Raw genomic sequence first — 20,928 nt, 5'->3', positions numbered from 1 at the left:
AAGAGTAGGGGCAGGAGTCCGAGACCACTTTGAATGCCAGCATGACAAAGCCCAATGATAGTCTCCCTCTATGTGAAGGGAAGTGACTAGTAACTGGGTGGCACCTTGTATGATCCTAGCATTTCGTATTCAATCTTCTGTTCATAAGAACATCTTCTCTGATTCACTTTAAAACCTGTCACCTGAGTCATGTGTACTACTCTTCAGCTGGCCATAGGACCATGAACTCTTCCCCATGTCTAGACTGTGACCAAAATAAACTTTCATAGCTATTTGGAACCAGGAAAGGTCATTTTTCTTCTTGTCACAGGCATTGCCTCCCTCCTCCCCATTCATACATATGACCAACTATTTGTCAATTCAGGTATTTTTAACATTCCTTCAGTCTAGTCTTATCTGTGGTATATTGCCAAGCTGGAACTTTAATACCATTTTACTATTTGAAAATATATATCTCTATTCCCCTGTATCTAGAACTAGCTCATCACGATAATGGTCATCTGGGTTAGGAATTATCTCTGTGTTGTTATATTTTTACATATGTTTACATATATGTTGATGATAATAATAACATCTAATAAATAAATATTTATCAAACATTTAACTGGATAGACTTACATATAGGTTCCCTAGAGTTGCCATATTGAACTGAGGATTGGGTAAGGCTCATCATTTCACTTAGTGCAGTTTTCTAGAAATAGCAACTATTTCCATATTAGCAAAAAAAAAAATAGATGAATGTTTGAGATTAGGAGTGTCATTGCTAAGTATATCAGAGCCAAGACACGCAGAACATTTGGAAAAACAATGGGCTTTGACTCAGAGACCAATAGTCTAGATCCAAGAATTGTGTGATCAGGTGTCTTATCCCCACTAAACAGGGTGAGTTACTTCTGAAAAGGATAAATCAGTTGGACACCTGAGACATGTGCTTAATCATGTACATATATTATGTCATTTGCTATCTAGCAATAAATGGGCTATGTGAAATGATATTCTGAATATCAGAGAGAAGTAGGTTTCCACTGACATGTCTTTCCCTAGTTGCTCCTAACAACAAAGCTGTCAGTTTGTCCAGGTTCCCCGAGTTATTCTTGGAGAGCAGTGAGTCAAATTTATGCTCTAGAATTAGGCAGAGAGAATAAACGAATTATACCACTCTGGATCTGCTTGGTTTTAATGCTATATATAACAGGGTTCATAAAAGGGGGGAAAAGGAAGTAGATGTAGCTCATTGTGATGTGGACCACACGAGGAGCATGTCTTCCAAACCTATGAATAAATGTTAGACCAACTACAATGACATAGAAGACCAGGATGCAGCAGATGTGAGAAATGCACGTATTGAGGGCCTTGGCCCTTTCTTCTCCAGAAGCAATGCCCATGACAGTCTTAAGGATCAAAAAGTAGGAGAAAAAGATGATAAGAAAGTCCAACAAGACCATTGCAAATACAACCACAACTGGATAGAGACGATTGAAGGTGATGTCAGCACAAGCTAACTTGATGACATCTTGGTGTAGACAGAAAGCATGAGAGAGTACATGGGATCGACAATAGGGAAACCAGTGAAGGCGGATAATTATTGGCATGATTGACAGACCAGCCCTTGTCAATACCCCCATCCCAATCTTCATTACCTTGGTGTTGGTAAGGATGGAAGTATATCTCAAGGGGTTGCGGATGGCAATGAAACGGTCATAGGCCATGGCAAGCAAAACACCAGACTCTACGATAGAAAGAGTGTGGATAAAGTAGGCCTGAGAGAAGCAGGCCTGATGGCCAATCTCTCTGTGATTCAACCATAGAACGCCCAGAACTGTGGGCATCGTGGTCAAAGTCACTCCAAGGTCTGTGGCTGCCAGCATAGCTAAGAAATAGTACATGGGCTCGTGAAGGTTATGATCATCCCTGATAAGAAAGAGAAGAGTGCCATTACCAAGCAGTATGGAGACGTAAACCCCTAATAATGGGATGGAGATCCAGTGGTGTGCCTTCTCCATGCCTGGGAAACCAGTAAGCAGAAACAGCGAAGTAGTGGTGTTGAGCCACATTGCAAGCCTTGCAAAGAAGAAAATACTCCCTTCAGGTAATGCAGTAGAGGCTCTTCTGTAGAAGTTGCCCTTGAGTGTGCTACCTGTTCATAAGATGTTTATCAGTCTTGACTTCCAGTGATAGCAAGGATGATAATTTAGTCATTATTTGGAGATTTCTAGGTATGGGAGAATAGAGCGTATAAGGAACTCTACGTATTATTCATTGCTACTGTACAACATACAGGAAATACAGCAATGTCGACAGAATAGACCTAGTTGCTGTCCTTATAAATTATATAACCGAGAAAATAAAGGCAAAATGCAAGAAGACATCAGTATATTTGAATAGTGCTATGATAGTGTTGGAACTTACAGTGTATTTTTCAATGTGCTCTTTATCTTCACTTCTGATATTTCTTAGAAAGTATGAAACCTGAAAGATCAGTAGAGAATTAATTCCAAGACGAGCAAGTATGAACATCAATAGCAAAACAAACAAATAAATAAATAATCAATCAATCAATCAGTCATTCAAATAGACTTAGTTGATTTGAGGGAATGATCAATACTCATTATGTCTGGAGGAAAAAACCTGCAGCTCTAGAGACTTTTGAAAAATGATATGATATCATATATCACATTTAACACAAAAATGATATGAGCAAATTATATGTGTTTATCTCCACAACACATAGACATCAAAATCCATGTTGCTTAGCATCATAATTCTTTGGTTATTGATGTGATGTGCCTCAAAGAATTCAAAATTTTATAGTGTAGATACAAAAATGAGCAATAAAAAGGGGATTTAATGACAAACATTTGAGAGCACTATTTGTTAACAGCACAGATTACTGTTAACATATCACCTGTCTGGAGGTACAAAGATAGAAATCCGTTATCTAGGCAAGTTCAAGAAGAAAATTTTTTACAAACTGTGGAGTGTGATGAGATTTAACAAAAGTGAGAAGGCTCTGTGACATTCAAATTTCAGGCATCACCTGGTATTCGTAGCCAAACTCTAGGAGTAAAAAAAAAAAAACATGCATTGGTGGCATCATTCAGAGAAAAGGAGAGCCACCTTGTCCTCTGGTTGGTAGGGACTGTGTATCTCACATGCTTTGAAAAGAACATCTTGGTGTGAATTTGATATATGAATCCTAGGACATCTTTTTGCCCATGAAAAAGGTGTATAAGATTATTGAGTTTTTACCTCCAGAAGCATTTGTTATTCCAGCTCTGCTACTTTGTAACAATAATAATAATGGGAAAGTTATTTAATTTTGGGCTGTGGTTTCATGATCTTTAAATGGTACTGGCGGGGCGCCTGGGTGGCTCAGTCGGTTAAGCGTCCGACTTCAGCTCAGGTCATGATCTCGTGGTCCGTGAGTTCAAGCCCCGCATTGGGCTCTGTGCTGACCACTCAGAGCCTGGAGCCTGTTTTGGATTCTGTCTCTCTCTCTCTCTCTCTCTGACCCTCCCCCGTTCATGCTCTGTCTCTCTCTGTTTCAAAAATAAATAAATGTTAAAAAAAAATTAAATGGTACTGGCAATTTCTGTCTTGCCCAGTGATGCTCTTGACACAGGTTGTGAAAATGGAATGGGATTGCCAGTGAGAAAGTGCTTTGCAAGGGGTAAATTGTTCTTCACTTTTGAAGTTCTGGTGTTATTATTATGGAGAAGAGCCTCTTCACTCTCTTCCTGGTGGCTACGCACCATGATTATCCACTCACTCTGATTATCCACTTATTCTGAGACGTGTCAGGTTTTCTTAACAAGCCTGGGGAACCAATATAAGATGATTGGGGTTTTGAGGAGGCTGGGTATGGCTGTATCTGAAAATACTAAACTAGAGTTCACTTGAATAGTAGATAAAAGATGGTGTTTGGGGTGGAGAGAGAGAGGAGAGAAGGAGGGTGGTGAGTGAGGGTGGGGACTTCTGCAAGCTGCGAAAGCCTGGAGCCCAGGGACTGGAGTAGGTTGAGGGAAAAGCAACTCTGTCTTCATAGGGGTAGGAGGAGGAATAGCTGACTGCTGCCTGTGAGTGAAAGGCTTGGACAATACTCAGCTTATGTGGCATTAAAGAAGCAGGAGTGGGGGCACCAGACAGGGGAGATAGCTTCAAAAAGGGAATGTAAGGAATAAATCATTGCTGAGTTTCCGTTATGTATCAAGACACTAGGACACTACATGTGCCTCATTTTGGGGGGAGTGGGAGAATAGAATCTTTATAGCAGTCTTTTTCCCCAGTCTACAGTCATATTGGTTATGTGTCCAAGGTGATACAGTCAGCCAGTGGCACAGTCCTGTTTATGCACTGTGGATTAATTAGAAAGACTCTAGGAATGGTGAAATATATGTAGTAATTTCGGGTACAACCAAGCTTACTGCCTCTCTACTATGTATTCATACTGAAAATCTGAACATTTTTAATTTGCTCAGAGTTATTTTTGTTGGACACGAGGTTATCTGTAAATGTTGGGGGGTTAAAAATCTCAGACTTTTGCCTCATCCCTGCAGCCACCTATCATCTCCCAGAATCTTAGAGTGGACCTGGGTTTTCCTTGATGAGAAGCTAATTCCCAAAGTCTCAAACCCTGATACATGAACTGTGGGCTCTGTACAGACACCCCAGAGATCCTGCTCAGATTTTTATCTTTCACATGCTCCCTCAATTTCCCTTAGACTCTTTTCCTCCCCTTTTCCTGACACTTCCTCTATCATAAATGCTTAATCTCTCCTCCTTTTTTTAAAATCTCCTAACCTTTCTCTGTTACCATTCTTTTCTGAATAGTTCACATTTATAATCCATTCTTCTATTTATTCTATCTGCAGGGCTCCGTTCTCAATACATACTTCTTAGCAGAATGCCTTGCACATGATTTGTTTTCTTTTCTAGTCACTGAATGATTGGTTTGCTGACACAAACAAATTGATTTTCTGACCATCTTACATGCCTGATTTTGAGCAGGGTATCAAATCATCAAAGCATGTGGATTTCTTGGTACGCCCTCCTAAGTGGTTGATTGATTCTGAATACATCGTTGTGTATCCCCAGCGAGATGACCTGAGGGTTGTTTGTTATAAGGGATATGGAGAGAAAAAACTGTACCCTATCCTCAATTGAATGCCTATTGCACTGGACTTTTCCAGGTGCTGAAGATACACAGCTATGCAAACAGCCGTCTCTAATCTAACGGCACACACTGCCCACACTCCATCCAAGATTAACTTTGACTTGGCTTAACAGTCTTGCATGGTAGGGACTATTCTCCAGGAAGTGTCTGAAGCTCTTATAATTACAAAGCTACCCTTTCTCACACTTTTCAAGAGATTCTAACCCCATCAGTTTTCTGGATTTCTAGGGGAAAAGTCCATGCAGAAAATCACAGGGTTAGAACAGAGGCCAGAGAGGCTACAGGTGCAGGCATGGGGAGAACAAGAATTAGAAATGTCTAATTTATCCCCAAGCTTACACCTACCATTTGGTTTGTTCCCATAAGTCGTCTTTGCCTCGTGTGTTCCATAATCTGTCTGGATTCTTGGCCTTCTTCGATACATCTGAGGAGGTAATCCTTAAAGAAATCAGATTTTATAGATGTTGGAGAGGCTTAAAGACCCGCGTCTCTTCTCCACATACCCTTGACAGAGAATACTATCAGGTTCTCTTTGCCAAGAAATCAGCTCCCTATTTCCCGTCCTCTCTACTTTGATACCTGCAGTGAGATATCGGAGAGAAAATTCATTACATACCCTCACTGACCTGAATTTTTTTCTTTCATTCTTCATTCCATAGGCATGAATCTGCAACCCTGAGCCTTATTAAGGATTTAGTCATAATGCCATTCTTTTCATGGTCTGCACAAAATTCTGGCAGGTAGGAACATTGACTTCAGAAGCTTGTCTTCAGGGTCCATTCCTGATTTAGGTCACTCATTGTTCCTCCCTCTCTGCACCCCTCCTTCCCTTTGTGCCTCCCTTTTTTCATCTTTTTTATCTTTATTTGAATCCTTGACGTGGGGGATCTGGGGGTTTGAACAGCAGTCCCTAAGGTCTCTATGTCCTGGCTTTTACTTAAGCTCTGTTGCTAGGAGAGTGATTGGTTGTTTATACGTGTAGGCATATGGAAGGACAAGCAGACCAGCTAGGAATGCGGACTGAAACAGAGTTCTTGAGAAAGCATTTTCCCCACTTGTATGTGGGAACTCCCAACCCTTCTCCCTGAAATGAGGAATGAGTTCAAACTAGAGGAGAGCAGGACGTCACTTTGGTGAAGTGAGAGTTCTTCTCATCTTGTCGCCTTTCCCCTAATCTTGATGTCTGGCCCAGAGCCCCATCTCAGAGAAGAGAGCTGCCCTCTCCAGTCCCCGATTTCCTCTTTTCCCTCCATCTACATCCTCCATAAGGATGTTCCCCATAAGAAGACAAAACAAGGATGGGAGTCACTTGTAATCAAATTATGAGTTCAGATATGGAGGACAGGAACCATAATGCCAATTTTCTGGAAGCCAAAAGTCTTAATGTCTTTTCTCATGCAAAAAGTGGCAATACAGTATACATGCGATTAAAAGCATGAATGCCGGGGCACCTGGGTGGCTCAGTTGGTTTAGTGCCTAATTCTTGATCTGGGCTCAGGTCATGATCTTGCAGTCATGGGATCAAGCCCCATGTTGAGTTCTGTGCTGACAGCATGGATTCTCTCCCTCTGCCTCTGCTGCTCTCTCTCTCTCTCAAAATAAATAAATATATATTTTAAAACATCTTGAATGCTGGAACTTGAGCACTTGGTTTACACTGTGACTCTGACTCTTGCTGTGCTGCTTTGACACTTTGAGAAATTAACCGCAGTGCACCTTATGTTCCATATCTCTAAAATGCATGTAATGATAATCACCATTGCATAAAGTTATTGTGAGGTCTAAATATAAATCACTTAGAATAGTACTTGACATATAATAAGCACTCAGTCAACGTCAGCTATTACTACCTCTGTCATAATTACACTTATTTTAATTGTTTATATTTTGGATTAGATTCCCCCACTGAACAGTGAATTATTTGAGAAGTAAATTTCATCTTTGCAATTTAATGGTACATTGGTATCCAAGTGATTATACTATAGAATCAATGTCATATTCCCCAGTTTCTGCTACTGGAGGTAGATGATGTCACAGGCAATTTAATGATGTGTCCCTGATGAAGAGTAATTCTCATTTCCAAATTAAAACCACAAACTCAACACACACCATTCTACTTAGAAAAAAGTTTTAAAAAATTTACTGTGTTAGATTTTAGTCATAGATGTATATATAGAGGATATACAGATAAACGCACAGATGTATTCTTTTTTTTATTAAGCAAATTATGAGATTCAATTTAATTTAATTACAGACTAACTTACATTTATTTGATCATGTAATTATTGCTACAATGAAAACAGTATTGGGGAAAATGTATAAACCTAAATAGACAATCAGAAAATAATTCAATGAGCATTTGTTTTAGTAAAAAACTTATTGAAGTAAATTTGCATCAAGAAATATAGCTGAAGTATAAAGGTCTAACTCAATGAATTCGTTGCAAAGTAAATTCACCATGGTAATTACCACCCATAACGAGAAACACACCTTTACCAGCACAGCAAAGCCCCTTTGGTGCCCTTATGCAGTCCAGCTACTTGATTATTTTACCCAGTTGTAACCTTTATGTAAGTGGAATCATACTCTGTGTGCTCCTTGTGTTTGGCATCTATGCTCCTCATTAGGTTTGTGAGAAATATCCATGTGTTTGCATGGAGCAGTAGAATGTTCATTTTTATTTCTGTATAGCACCTCATTGTATGTATATAGCCCATATTTATTTTTCTACTCTTAATAGTAAAATAGAATAGTGATAGCTTGGCTATTGCAGATACACTACCCTGATCATTCTGGTACATGTTCAATTGATCGTTGTGCACACGTACATATGAATTTCTGTTAGACTAATTAGGGATACGTCTTTGGAAAGACTATGTTCACCAATGGTAATAGATTCTGTCAGGTATTTTCTGAAGCGATTACATAATTTTATATTCCACTAGCAGTTCATGAGTCTCAACTGGTTCACATCTTTAATCACACTGGGTATTTTCAGGGTTTTTGTAAGTCAGTCTACTGAGTGTATTGTGGTATCTCACTGTGGCTTTAATTCGCACTTCCCTGAGGACCAATAATGTCCACGCATTTTTATATATTTATTGGTCAGTTGCCTCTTGTGAAGGACCTGTTTTAGTCTTTTGCCCGTTCTAAAAAGAAGGCTATCATTTTCTTATTGATTTTCAGGTGTTATTTATAAATTACTGATATAAGTCTTGTATCAAATATAAGTATGGCAAATATCTCTGCTACTCTACAGCTCGTTTTTAAAATTCTCTTTATTATAATTTTTTCACAAAATAAGTTATTTTTAATGCAGATTTATTTATGGTTCTTATTTGTGTGTAATACGTAAGAAGATTTAAATCCCAAATTGGTGAATAAAAATCCCTCTGTTGTTTTACAATAGCTTTGTTTTAATTTTACCACAAACTGAATTTTTTCTATGGTATAAAGTTGGGATCAAGAACCATTTGGTGTCCATATTAATTTTGTGCCTTTGTTTTGGCCACATTCTGTTCTGATCCCAGAAAGACCTGTAGTTTGAGGTACCCTCTTGCACCCTTTCACAGTCACAGCGTGGTCTTGTCGACAGAAAAGCATGATTATCACCTCCAGTAGCTCTCTATCCAGAACACTTACATTCTTGTGGGGCAGTGAAATTTATACTTTCACAGATTGTCAAGACACCTGAAGGCTGAGTATGTTCCTGTCACGGGGTGGGTTCTCCAGAAGCAGATACAAAGCTGAGTTGGGGGTGAAGGTTGGTTATTAGAGGTTAGGCTTTGGAAAGAAAGGAAGAGACAGAATTTGTCGGAGGAAGAAATGGAACTGAGGTATGGGCTGACAAAGTGTCAGCCAACATAGCAAGAAACTGTGGAGCAAGTATTTATTACCCAACAGTATTACCTCGTGTGGGGGTTGAAATGGCCAGGCTTTTAAGACCTCTCTTCACTTTGTCACCTAAGAAATAAGGTCATGACCTTTGGCAAAATGGCACCCTGAAGCTGAGAGACCCTGTAGAAGCTGAAAGTTGGAGACTGTCTGGTGACCCCTCTCCCAGGGCTGGGCAGCAAGTCTTTCCTTGAAGGGGAATCTAGCCTGCAGAGCAACATGTCTACAACAGCTTCCTTATTGATACCCTATATTTGGAGGTCATTTCCCAAAAATTTTCAGATTTATACCTCCTAGTCTAATCACTGTTTCCACCACTCCCAGAGCAATGGACAGTTGGAGCATATTATCCAGGTATTGAAGGAATATCTCCAGGGGTCCACCAGCTCCCAGCAGCACGTGTGGGTTCTTAAGTTTCACAGGAGTATATACGTAGAGTGTTTCATTGCAAGTTCAACATTAAAACAAACAAAACACACCTTATATTTAAGGGTGAGTATTTGTTTTCTTATCTTTTTATTTTTAAATACTTATTAACTCATAAGAAGTTGCAAAAATATATATCGGGAGATCCTGTGGAAGTTTTACCCAGTTTTCTCCAATAAAAACGTCTAGCATAAATATAGTATAATGTCAAAAACCACAGATCCACAGTGGTATGATCCACAGAGATTATTTAAATATGCACTTATTTTTATATACACTCAACTTTTATGTACGTGCATACAGTTTTATGCAACTGTGTCACACTGCAGATTCTTATAAATACCACCACAGCCAACATACAAAACTGACTCATCTGTATGAGGCTACCTAATGCTACTCCTTTATAGACATACTCACTTCTCTTCCTTCCCCCCTCCCCTTGTTCTTAACCTTGGCCAGCTACTAATCTGTGTTCTGTATCTAAAATTTTGTTGTTTCAAGAAAATTACATAAATAGACTCAATTGGCTTTCTTGCTTCCCTCCCTCTCTCCGTCCTCCCTCCCTTTTTCTCTCTCCGCTCCTTCCTTCCTTCCTTCCCTTTCTCTCTCTCCCTCTTCCTCTATTTCTTTCTTTCTTTCTTTCTTTCTTTCTTTCTTTCTTTCTTTCTTTCTTTCTTCCTTCCTTCCTTTCTTTCTTTCTTTCTTTCTTTCTTTCTTTCTTTCTTCTTTCTTTCTTTCTTTCCCTCTTTCTTTCTTTCTTTCTTTCTTTCTTTCTTTCTTTCTTTCTTTCTCCTTCTTTCTCTCTCTCTCTCTTTCCTTTTTTCTTTCTTTCCTTTTCCTCAGCAAAATTCTCTTAAAAGTATCCACTGGTTGCATGTATTAATAGTTTGTTTCCTTTCTTTGCTGAGCAGCAATTCATTGTATGGATTTGTCAGTTTAAGTATTCTGTGACTGGAGAGCATTTAGGTTATTTGCAGTTTTTAGCAATTATTTTTAAAAAGCTGCTATAAACATTTGTGCACAAGTTTTGGGGTTGGTGTATGTTTTTATTTTTTCTGAGATGAATACACAAAAGTACAACTGCTAGACCATAAGGTAAGTCATAGTTAGTTTTACAAGAAACTGCTAAGTGTTTGCCAGAGTGGCCATACCACTTTCTACTCCCACCAGCAGTGTCTGAATGCTCCAAATCCTCTGTATCTTTGACAGCATTTGGTGCCATTTTTCATGTAAGCCATTCTGAAATGCTGTAGTAATATCTGATTGCGGTTCTGCTTTGCATTTTACTAATAATTAATGATGTCAGCATCTTTTCATGAATTTATATGCCATTTATGCATTCCCTTCAGTGAGATGCTTGTTCATGTCTTCTGCTTATTTTCTGATTTTACTGTTAGATTTTTCTATATTGTGAAGTTTTGAGAGTTCTTAAAACATTCCATATACTAGGTCTTTGTCAGATATGTTGTTTGTAAATATTTTCTCGAAGTTTGTAGCTCATCTTTCCATTCTCTTAACAGAGTCTTTCCATGTCAAACATAACTCTTCACTTTGCCCTAGGCCCCAAAGATTTGCCCTTGTATTTTTCTAAAAGTTTTAGAGTATCATATTTTACACTTAAATTTATGGTCCATATTAATTTTGAGTTAATTCTGTAAAAAGTGGGAGTATTTCTCCCTCCATCCCCCTCCCCAGAGATGGCTAATTACTCCAACACTATTTTTAGATGAAGCTATCATTATTCCATTGAATTACTTTTGTAAGTTTGTCAGAAACCAATTCAAAAATGCCATTGGAGGGGTGCTTGGGTGGCTCAGTCGGTTGAGCATCTGAATCTTGATTTCAACTCAGGTCATGATCCTACGGTCTTGGGATCAAGCCCTGCATCAGGCTCTTCATTGAGCGTGGAACCTGCTTGAGATTCTCGCTCTCTCTCTCTCTCTCTCTCTCTTGCTCTCTTGCTCTCTCCCCCTCTCCCTCCCTCCCTCTGCCTCTCTCCCCTGCTGTGTTCTCTCTCTCTCTAAAAAAGAAAAAACAAATGCCATTGGAATTTTGATGCCTTTGGGCAGTATGGACATTTTAAAAATATTAATTATTCCTACCCATGAACATGAAATATCCTTCCATTTATTTGTATCTTATTCAATTTATTTCATCAATGCCTTATAAATTTCAGTGTACAAATCTTTTACTTCCATGGTTAACTTTATTCCTAAGCATTTCATGGTTTCGGATGCTATTGTAAATGGTATTTTTTTTCTCTCTTGGATTTTTTTCAGATAGTTCATTGTTAGTATGGAGAAATGAAACTCAGTTTATTATGTTGATTTTGTACCCTGAAACCTGATTGAATTTGCTTATTATTTCTAATAGTTTTTGTAATGGAGTATTTAGGATTTTCTCTATATAAGATCATATCATCTGCAAACAGAGATAATTTTATTTTTATCTTTCTAATTTGGATGACTTTTAAACACTTTTCTTGCCTAACTGCTCATGTGGCACCACTAAAATTCCCAGATAACCAAAGAAATCTTGAGAAAGAAGAATAAAACCTAAAGCATCACACTTTATGATTTCAAACTTTATTACAAAGCTAGGGCAATCAAAAAAGTTTTACGGGCATGAAGACAGACATATAGACCAATAGAACAGAATCAACAGCCCAGAAATAAACTCACACATATATGGCCAACTAGTATTTGACAAGAAAGGCAAGAATATTCAATGGAGAGAGTGGAAAGTCTCTTCAAGAAGTGGTGATGGGACTACTTGATAATCACATGCAAAATAATGAAGTTAAATCCCCATCTTACACACTCACACAAAGTAACTCAAAATGAATTTGACTTAAATGTAAGACCTAAAAGCATAAAACTGCTAAAAGAAAACATGGGAGAAAAGCTCCATGACATTGTTCTCAGTGACAATATTTTGGATATGACACCAAAAGATCAAGTAACAAAAGCAAAATTAAACAAGTGAGATGAGACTACATCAAACTAAAAAGCTTCTGTACAGCAAAACAAAACGAAAAACAACCAACAGAATGAAAAAGGCAACTTATGGAATGGGAGAAAATACCTGCAAACCATACATCTGATAAGAGCTTAATATCTAAAATATTTTAGGAACTCATACAACTCAGTTGCAAACAAAGCAAAAAAAAGCAAACAGTTTTTTGCAAAGCCAAACAACACAAAAAACCAAACAGTTCAATTAATAAGTGAGCAGAAGACCTACATAGACATTTTCCCAAAGAAGACATATAAATGGCCAACAGGTACATGAAAATATGCCCAGCATCCCTCATCATCTGGGCAATTCAAATGAAAACCACAATGAGATATCTCCCTACACCTGTTAGAATGGCTTTTGTCAAGAAGGCAAGAGATAACAAATGTTGGTAAGGATGTGGAGAAAAGGAAACCCTTGTGTGCTGTTGATGGAAATGTCAATTGGTACAGCCACTATGGAAAACACAATGGACGTTACTTTAAAAAAATTAAAAATAGACCTAACATATTATCCAGCATTTAACTTCTGGGTATATAGCTGAAGGAAATGAAATCACTATCTCAAGAGATATCTATACCTCCAAGTTCATTGTAACATTATATGCAGTAACCAAGACATGGAAACAACCAAAGTGACTATCAACAGATGAATGGATAAAGAAAAAAATATATATCAGGTTTTATTTTTTTTAAGTTAATTAATTAATTAATTAATTAATTAATTTTGAAAGAGATAGCATGTTCAGGGGAGGGGCAAGAGAGAGAGGGAGAGAGAGAGAATGCAAAGCAGGCTCCATACTGTTGGTGTAGAGCCTGACGTGGGGTTCCAACCCACGAACCATGAGATCATTATCTGAGCTGAAATCAAGAGTCAGTTGCTTAACAGCTACTGTATACACATACATTTATGTGTATACATACACATATAATGGAATATTATTTAGTCATTAAAAGATATCCTGGCAACATGGATAAACTTTGAAGGCATTCTGCTAAGTGAAATTATGATAAGGTCAAATAGAGAAAGAAAAATATGGATGATCTCACTTATATGTGGAATCTAAAAAAATCAAACTCAGAAAAAGAGTAAAATGGTGGTTGATAGGGGCTGGGAGTTGAGGGTCAGGAATGAGCTGATGTTGACCACAAGGACCTAACTTGCAGTTTTAAGATGAGTAAATTTGGGGGATCAATGCACAGCACAGTGACTATAGTTAACAATACTGTATTATGTACTTGAAAGTTGCTGATAGAGTAATCTTAAATGTTCCCATCTCACACACACACACACACACACACACACACACACACACACAAGTGGTAATTATGTGAGGTGATGGAGGTGTTTATTACCATTATTGTGTTAATCATTGTACAATATATATGAATATAATTTATCACATTGTATATCTTAAAACTCACACAATGTTGTTATGTCAGTTATATTCCCATAAAGCTGGGGAAATTTTTTAAAAATAAAAACTAAAAGAAAATTAAAAAATCATTTGAGTATATCTAGGTCAGTCGATTTCTGGGTTTCCTATTCTGTTCCATATTTCTATATAGCTGTCCCTCCATCAATACCATTACCACCTTGATTATAAGAGCTATATACTAGGCCTTAACATTGAACAGAATTATTCTTCCCATTTATTATTTTTCAAAATTGTTTTAGCTATTTAGATCTCTTGTCTCCCATATGTATTTTAGAATAAGCCTGTCTATGTCTGTAAAAAACAAAAAAACTTTGCTGTGACTGCCAGGAATCGTACTAAACCTATATATCAATTGGAAAGCAGGGAAATTGGTAAGCAGGGAAAATTGACCTGCTTACTATATTGAGTTTTCTGATCCATGAAGTACATCTCTCCATTCACACAGGTCTTCTTTGATATTGTTGATTGGAATTTTGTAACTTTTAGCATCCAGTCTCGTATAATTTTTATTAAGTTTATACCTAAATATACATTCAGTATTAAACAGGTTGGTTGTGTAATTTGTCCATGTTTACATTACTGGTGTCCTGGTTTTCTGGAGCTGCAATAACCAAGTACCACAGACTGCATGGCTTAGACAACAAAAATTTATTGTCTCAGAGTTCTGGAAGCTCGATGTCCTGGATCAAGGCATTGGCAGGGTTGGTTTCATCTGAGGCCTCTCTTGCCTCATAGATGGCCATCTTCCCCCCATGTCTTCACAAGGCTTTTCCTCTGTGCACTCTGTTGTCTGTCTCCATGTCCAAATTTCCTCTTCCTCTGAGGACACAAGTCAGATTGCATTAGGGCCCAGTCTAACAGTCTCATTTTAACTTAATAACCTCCCTAGAGGCATAGCTCCAAATGCAGTCACATTCTGAGGTACTGACAGTTATGACTTCAACATACGAATATTTTCAAGATGACACAATTCAGCCTATCACAGTTAGTAGCCAGCTGATGATTCTAAGAGTAGTCATTTGCATCTCAGATTTGCATTAAACATTGCTTTAATCCTAACAAAACATGGTAGAATCCCAAACAGATCTTTAGGGACAGGAAATTTGTTCATGAGTACTATATGTTTCTTTTCCTCTAAAACCAGTAACAGGGAAGATGGTTCCTGCCATGCATGGTCAAAGGAGAAACCACAGATATTATCATCCTTGGGCCTAAAGTGATGAAGCATGCACTGTGTTATAGGTATGTTCATGTCATTTCCAGCAAACAAAAATTCTGGCGATGTGAAGCCAATCAGGGAAAAATGAGGACTGAAGATTCCTGTTAGTTACTAGAGGAGGCTGACTGACTTTTATATTTTGACTCCAGTCTACCTAATTTTCCACTTTCAAGCTAGCTTTGAGATAAACCAAGCAGAAAATATAATTATTTCAAAAGCCTTAGGCTAATAAGATGCATTAAGTTTTCTCCTGAGATCAACTGGGAGAGATTTGACCTTTGAAGTAGATGTGGAGGATAAATGGTCTCCCATAGGTGATACCAAGGTCTGCTGGGGCCACAAAGACAAGCACTCTGATTTCTCACACATAAAGCTGCCACCTGAGGCTCTGTTAACCCCTTACCTGGTTGGGAGAAGATGCTTTAAGACCTTGGAGAGATTAGTTAAATATTCCATCTCCTTCGCAGGAGGGGTTAAGATAGAGAAAATGCTTTTTAAGAGCTACAGTGGCTGGAAAAGGGAAAACTCTGGGGAGGTGCTTTCTTCATTAATAGCCTCAACTGACTGCATCTCTTAACTGACTCTGAAAAGGAGCCATGTGATCTGAGTCCTCAGGCAGGACCCAAGAACCCCGTTCTTTATCCCTAACATCCAAGCGAGGCAGCATGTGAGTATGGGCAAACACCCAGCATATATAGGAAAGGGTACTAGGGCACTCCTCTATAAGCTTATCTAGAGAGAAAACAGAGGGAAGAAGAAGGAAAGGATTTTTATAGCTCATGGCTCTCTATGAGTGCACAGATCTCAGTGAATTTGGTAGCACTTGGAAAGGTATCTGGGCATAGGAGACACCTGCCGTGCTCCATGGTATGAATATGGTTGGCCCTCTCACATGTCTCCTGTCCTTTCTAGGGGATGATCACAGAGGCACCTCTAATCCCACACGATATTGAAATGAGGTAGAGAATGGTTATAACTGTAAATGGTAGAAGATTGCCTGAATTTAGTCAACTATATATTCTTCTTCTTAGTGCTATTTCAAATTTTCATAACCTCTTTCCTCCCCTATGGTCTTTACTCAGCTTTTGAATCATTCCTCAATGTTCTTCTCAGAAACTATGAGAAGCTCCTAGCTGAAGACATGTGAATTTCTCATAGCACCAAGTACAAGTTAGATCTGAATGGGATTCTTGGAAATAGAGAAGAGGAAAGTGAATTGAAGGTTATTGGAAAAATAGAATGGTTCTCCTCCATTTTGAGTAGCTTTATTGTGATTTATATTACTGTGTTACATATTCTTTTACAATGAGAATTCTTCACAAAATTGCCTTAAGACATTGGGTTAAGATCATTGCTTAAGAGTCAGAGAAGTAAGGGGAATGAGGTTGTATTTAGAATACCTAAGAAGAGGAACACCTATGTGGGATTATCTTTGTATCCAGTGACTGAAAAATAAACAATACTCATTATATTTTCAATAAACTCTAAATTTATGTATCTTAATCCTGAAGACAGAGTGTGGAGAATGAGAAATGATTCTGCCAATTTTATGTTGCTTAGTGTCAGCCCCAAAGGGCTAAATCCACATCTCATGCCCAGTTGTCTGGCACCACTTCATTGCTAGAAGCTTGCAGTTCAATGTCATCTGTACAGGTACAAGGTAAGAGGATGGTTTTCTTTGAGAACATCTTAAGGGTGGTGGTTTCCACTGGCAAAATAACTTCAAAGAAGCATACTTGAATGAGAATATCTTTTTTTAAGTTAGGAAAAAGCTTGAATAAACTGTTCTGGTATGTAAAAAGAGAAAAAAAAGGACATCCATTTGCTCCAATTCAACCATATTTACTGATAACTCTTGATTTCCTTGTGAGTAAATATATGTCTTTCAGACTTACTCCATTGAGGAAATGACTTCACCATCCTCCCATTTGCTCAAGCCATAAATCACACACACAAAGAAATGAGCCAGTCTTATTTTGTTTCTCCCTCATTCCCATTTCCAATATATCAGCAAATCTTGGTACCACCTAAAAAATGTATCTATATCTGTTTAAATTTTCTTTATTTCCACTGCTTTCCTAGTCATAATCACCATCCCCAGCTTGGATTATTTTGATAGTGTTCTAACTACTATCCTTTCTTGGATCTTGCTTGATTATCCATTCCTCACAAAGCATTCCAACTGATAATTTAAGAATGCAGATTTCAGGGGCACCTGGGTGGCACAGTGGGTTAAGCGTCCGACTTCAGCCAGGTCACGATCTCGCGATCTGTGAGTTCGAGCCCCGCGTCAGGCTCTGGGCTGATGGCTCAGAGCCTGGAGCCTGTTTCCGATTCTGTGTCTCCCTTTCTCTCTGCCCCTCCCCATTCATGCTCTGTCTCTCTCTGTCCCAAAAATAAATAAAAACGTTGGAAAAAAAAAAAAAGAATGCAGATTTCAGTATGTCACTATGCCCTCCTCCACTGTGATTTTTACATTGTCCAATGTGTTTTCATCACATTTGTAGTAAAATAGAGTTCCAGTGTTGTCTATAAGGCCCTATGTTATCTATAAGGCCCTTGACCACCACCTGGGTCTCTGAAAGTACCTATTGTCTCTGTCTTGTTTGCTCACCAAGCTACAGACATGCTAATTTTCCCTTTTAAATGGAAGAGTCTTCCTCCAGATATTCATATGGCCAACCTTCATTGTTATTCAGGTTTTAGCTCAAATGTCACCTCCTCAGAGACAGATCATCCAAATTAATAAACTGTATGCAATATCATCCCAATCAATCTCTATTAAATAGTGCTGTTTTATTTTAAAATTGCACTTATATTTATCTAAATATTTCTTATTTATTTTCTAACCTAATTTATGGCTTATAAAATCCATGACTTTGTCTTATTAACATTTAATCCCAGTACTTAATATGCCATCCCTATCACATAGTGGATGCTGAAAACATATTGGGTGAATTAGTGTATATATGCATAATTGTATAAATGTATGTGTATGCATGTATATGTGTATGTATGTATACATGTATTTACATATAATTGATGTATGTATGTAATATGTGTGTATGTATATACAACATGTTTGGTACTTCACTAGGTGTTAAGTAAGGCAAATAAAACATAGTTTCTATATTCAAGTAGTCCATAATCTAGTAGCAGAAGAGACAATGAAACCTTCTTAAGGGACATAACTCTTCCTTCCACTAACAGGCAATTCTATTTAAGCAGCAGAAGGGCTCTCATTTATTACGGGTAGGACAGGTTCAGAAGCCCACGGCTGGATATAGAAGGAAGGAGATCAAGAAGGTGGATGTATAACACAAATGGAGAGCTTGAAAGGGGAGAAATCAGGTTTTAGGGAGTTACTAGGGTGGGTCTACAGAAAAATAATGAGGAAGGAGAAAGAAATTACATGGAAATAAGATAATTTTTTTTTCAAACTGAAGGATAAAGTCAATGATGAGCCATGTCCTTGGCTTGCCTAAGCATTTATTCCAGCTCCAGGGTCTATAATTATCTAACTTAAAATTAGGCTATTGTAGTGATATTTAAAAGTTATGTAGTATCCAGGGGGAGGCTAATTAAAATGTAATGTTTGTTTTTCCAACACAGATCCATGAATTGGGAAGGCACAGCACCTCTTCCTCGTATCTGTCTGCTCCTTAGCAACAGTGGCAGTGGTACAGCTTTTCTTTCCATGCCTTTTTTTTCTCTTAGACCCCTGGAACTTTTGTTGAGAATTCAAAGTCACACATATACAGGATAATGTGAGTTAGGAATCACCATGAAGACAAGTATAGTTAGGTCAAGGTTGGGTTCCTTGAAATCCACCAAATAGGGTTTTTTTCTGTGAAGTCTGAATAGTTGATATAGATGGTTTCTAAATGTAGTATGGATTAAACATTTCCTGGGGAGACTGTTAAAATGCAGATGACCATATGAAACACCAAGGATTTAATTAAGTAGGTAAGGGATGGTCCCAGGAATATGCAGTTAAGAACACAGAAGATACAACTTGTTTTGAGAATATGTTTTGAGAAACAATAGCTTATATTGATGTCATTATTACCTTTAAGAAAGAATTCTGAGACAATATAGTTGGAGGGATACCTTGAAAGTGGAGCTGTATTTCTGTGGTAATAACAGAAAAAAAAGACATGTCTTTGGATAAACCCGACAAGAGGCCGAACGGCAATTCCAGTTCCTTCCTGTTGACTGGTTTTCCAGGCTTGGAGGCAGCTCACCACTGGATTTCCACACCCTTCTTTTTCATCTACATCTCTGTCCTTTTAGGCAACAGCACCCTCCTCCTTCTCATTAAGGAAGATCACAATCTTCATGAACCTATGTACTATTTCCTGGCCATGCTAGCAGCCACAGACTTAGGGCTGACCTTGACCACGATGCCTACGGTGCTCAGAGTCCTCTGGTTGGATCACAGGGAGATTGGGAAAGTAGCCTGTTTTTCTCAAGCCTACTTTATACACTCACTTGCCTTTGTAGAGTCTGGTGTTTTGCTTGCTATGGCTTATGATCGTTTTATTGCCATTCGCAACCCCCTTAGATATACCTCCATACTCACTTATACTCAAGTGTTGAAAATTGGACTGGGAGTTCTGCTGAGGGGGTTTGTATCTGTTATCCCTCCAATTGTACCCCTTTATTTTTTTCCCTATTGCCATTCCCATGTCCTCTCTCATGCATTCTGCCTTCACCAGGATGTCATCAAACTGGCCTGTGCTGACACCACCTTCAATCGACTGTATCCAGTTGTGCTTGTAGTCTTTATATTTGTGCTGGATTCTCTGATTATCCTCATCTCCTATGTATTGATACTCAAAAGTGTCCTGAGAATTGCCTCCAAAGAAGAGAGGGCCAAGGCCTTCAACACCTGTGTCTCCCATATCTGCTGTGTCCTGGTTTTCTATGTCACAGTCATTGGATTGTCTCTGATTCATCGGTTTGGGAAGCAGGTTCCACATATTGTCCACCTCACTATGAGCTATGTATATTTTCTTTTCCCTCCACTAATGAATCCTATAATCTATAGTGTCAAGACCAAGCAGATCCGGAGTGGCTTTCTTCACCTTTTTACTAGCCATCATAGTCCCTCGCACAGAATGTAAGAAATCTGGGTTTTGGCAGTGGAGCAAAGAAATCTCATATCAAACACCCATGATCAAATCTCTTGGTAAAATAATTGCCAAAGTAGAGCTAAAAATTTCCCTATAGTATCTCTGTAAGCTCAGGTCTTTGGTCTAATCTAGTTTGTGCCATTCTTTTTAAAGAAAATTACTGTATACTGAATATCTGTTTGCCACTCAATTTTTGTGATAACAACACCATGGGTGTTTATAGTTGTGTCTATAATGTATTTATAATACGTATCTTTAAGGTTTTAGAAAGGTGGCAGATAGGAACAGAGTTATAAGGATATAAAATAATGAGTTGGTTTGCATGAAATAAAGTTTGGTCTGTTTATATACAATGTCATTCCCATGAATTGCTCCACAGAATTCACACAAATTGTGGGAACCTGTATGTCTGACCACTGATGTTCTGTAACTTTCCAGTAAAGAAGTATGAATTCTTCCTCACTCAGTGCTGTAATCACTTATCATCCCAACCATATCATTGATTCCTCCCCTCTCCATCAAATGACCATGAATTTGTCTCAAGAATTATAAGCTTGGGGAACCTGGGTGGCTCAGTCAGTTAAGTGTCTGACTTCGGCTCAGGTCATGATCTCACAGTTTGTGGGTT

General features: G+C 38.3%; 2 protein-coding genes across 2 annotated transcripts; one reads left to right on the top strand and one right to left on the bottom strand.

Annotated features, from left to right (window-relative positions):
- Nucleotides 1-1,115: 1,115 nt before the first annotated feature.
- LOC123602501 (olfactory receptor 51B6-like) lies at nucleotides 1,116-2,054 on the bottom strand. The gene has a single exon (XM_045486984.1). The coding sequence runs from the start codon at nucleotides 2,052-2,054 to the stop codon at nucleotides 1,116-1,118; it is 939 nt and encodes a 312-aa protein (XP_045342940.1).
- A 17,268-nt stretch (nucleotides 2,055-19,322) lies between these two features.
- Nucleotides 19,323-20,291, top strand: LOC123600442 (olfactory receptor 51B5-like). Its single transcript, XM_045482496.1, has one exon. It carries the CDS (start codon nucleotides 19,323-19,325, stop codon nucleotides 20,289-20,291), a length of 969 nt encoding a protein of 322 aa, XP_045338452.1.
- The last annotated feature ends 637 nt before the right edge of the window (nucleotides 20,292-20,928 follow it).

The sequence above is a fragment of the Leopardus geoffroyi genome, chromosome D1 (genome assembly GCF_018350155.1).
Source record: "Leopardus geoffroyi isolate Oge1 chromosome D1, O.geoffroyi_Oge1_pat1.0, whole genome shotgun sequence".
In the NCBI taxonomy this organism is placed as follows: domain Eukaryota; kingdom Metazoa; phylum Chordata; class Mammalia; order Carnivora; family Felidae; genus Leopardus; species Leopardus geoffroyi.
This window is presented reverse-complemented; position numbering and strand designations above follow the sequence as displayed.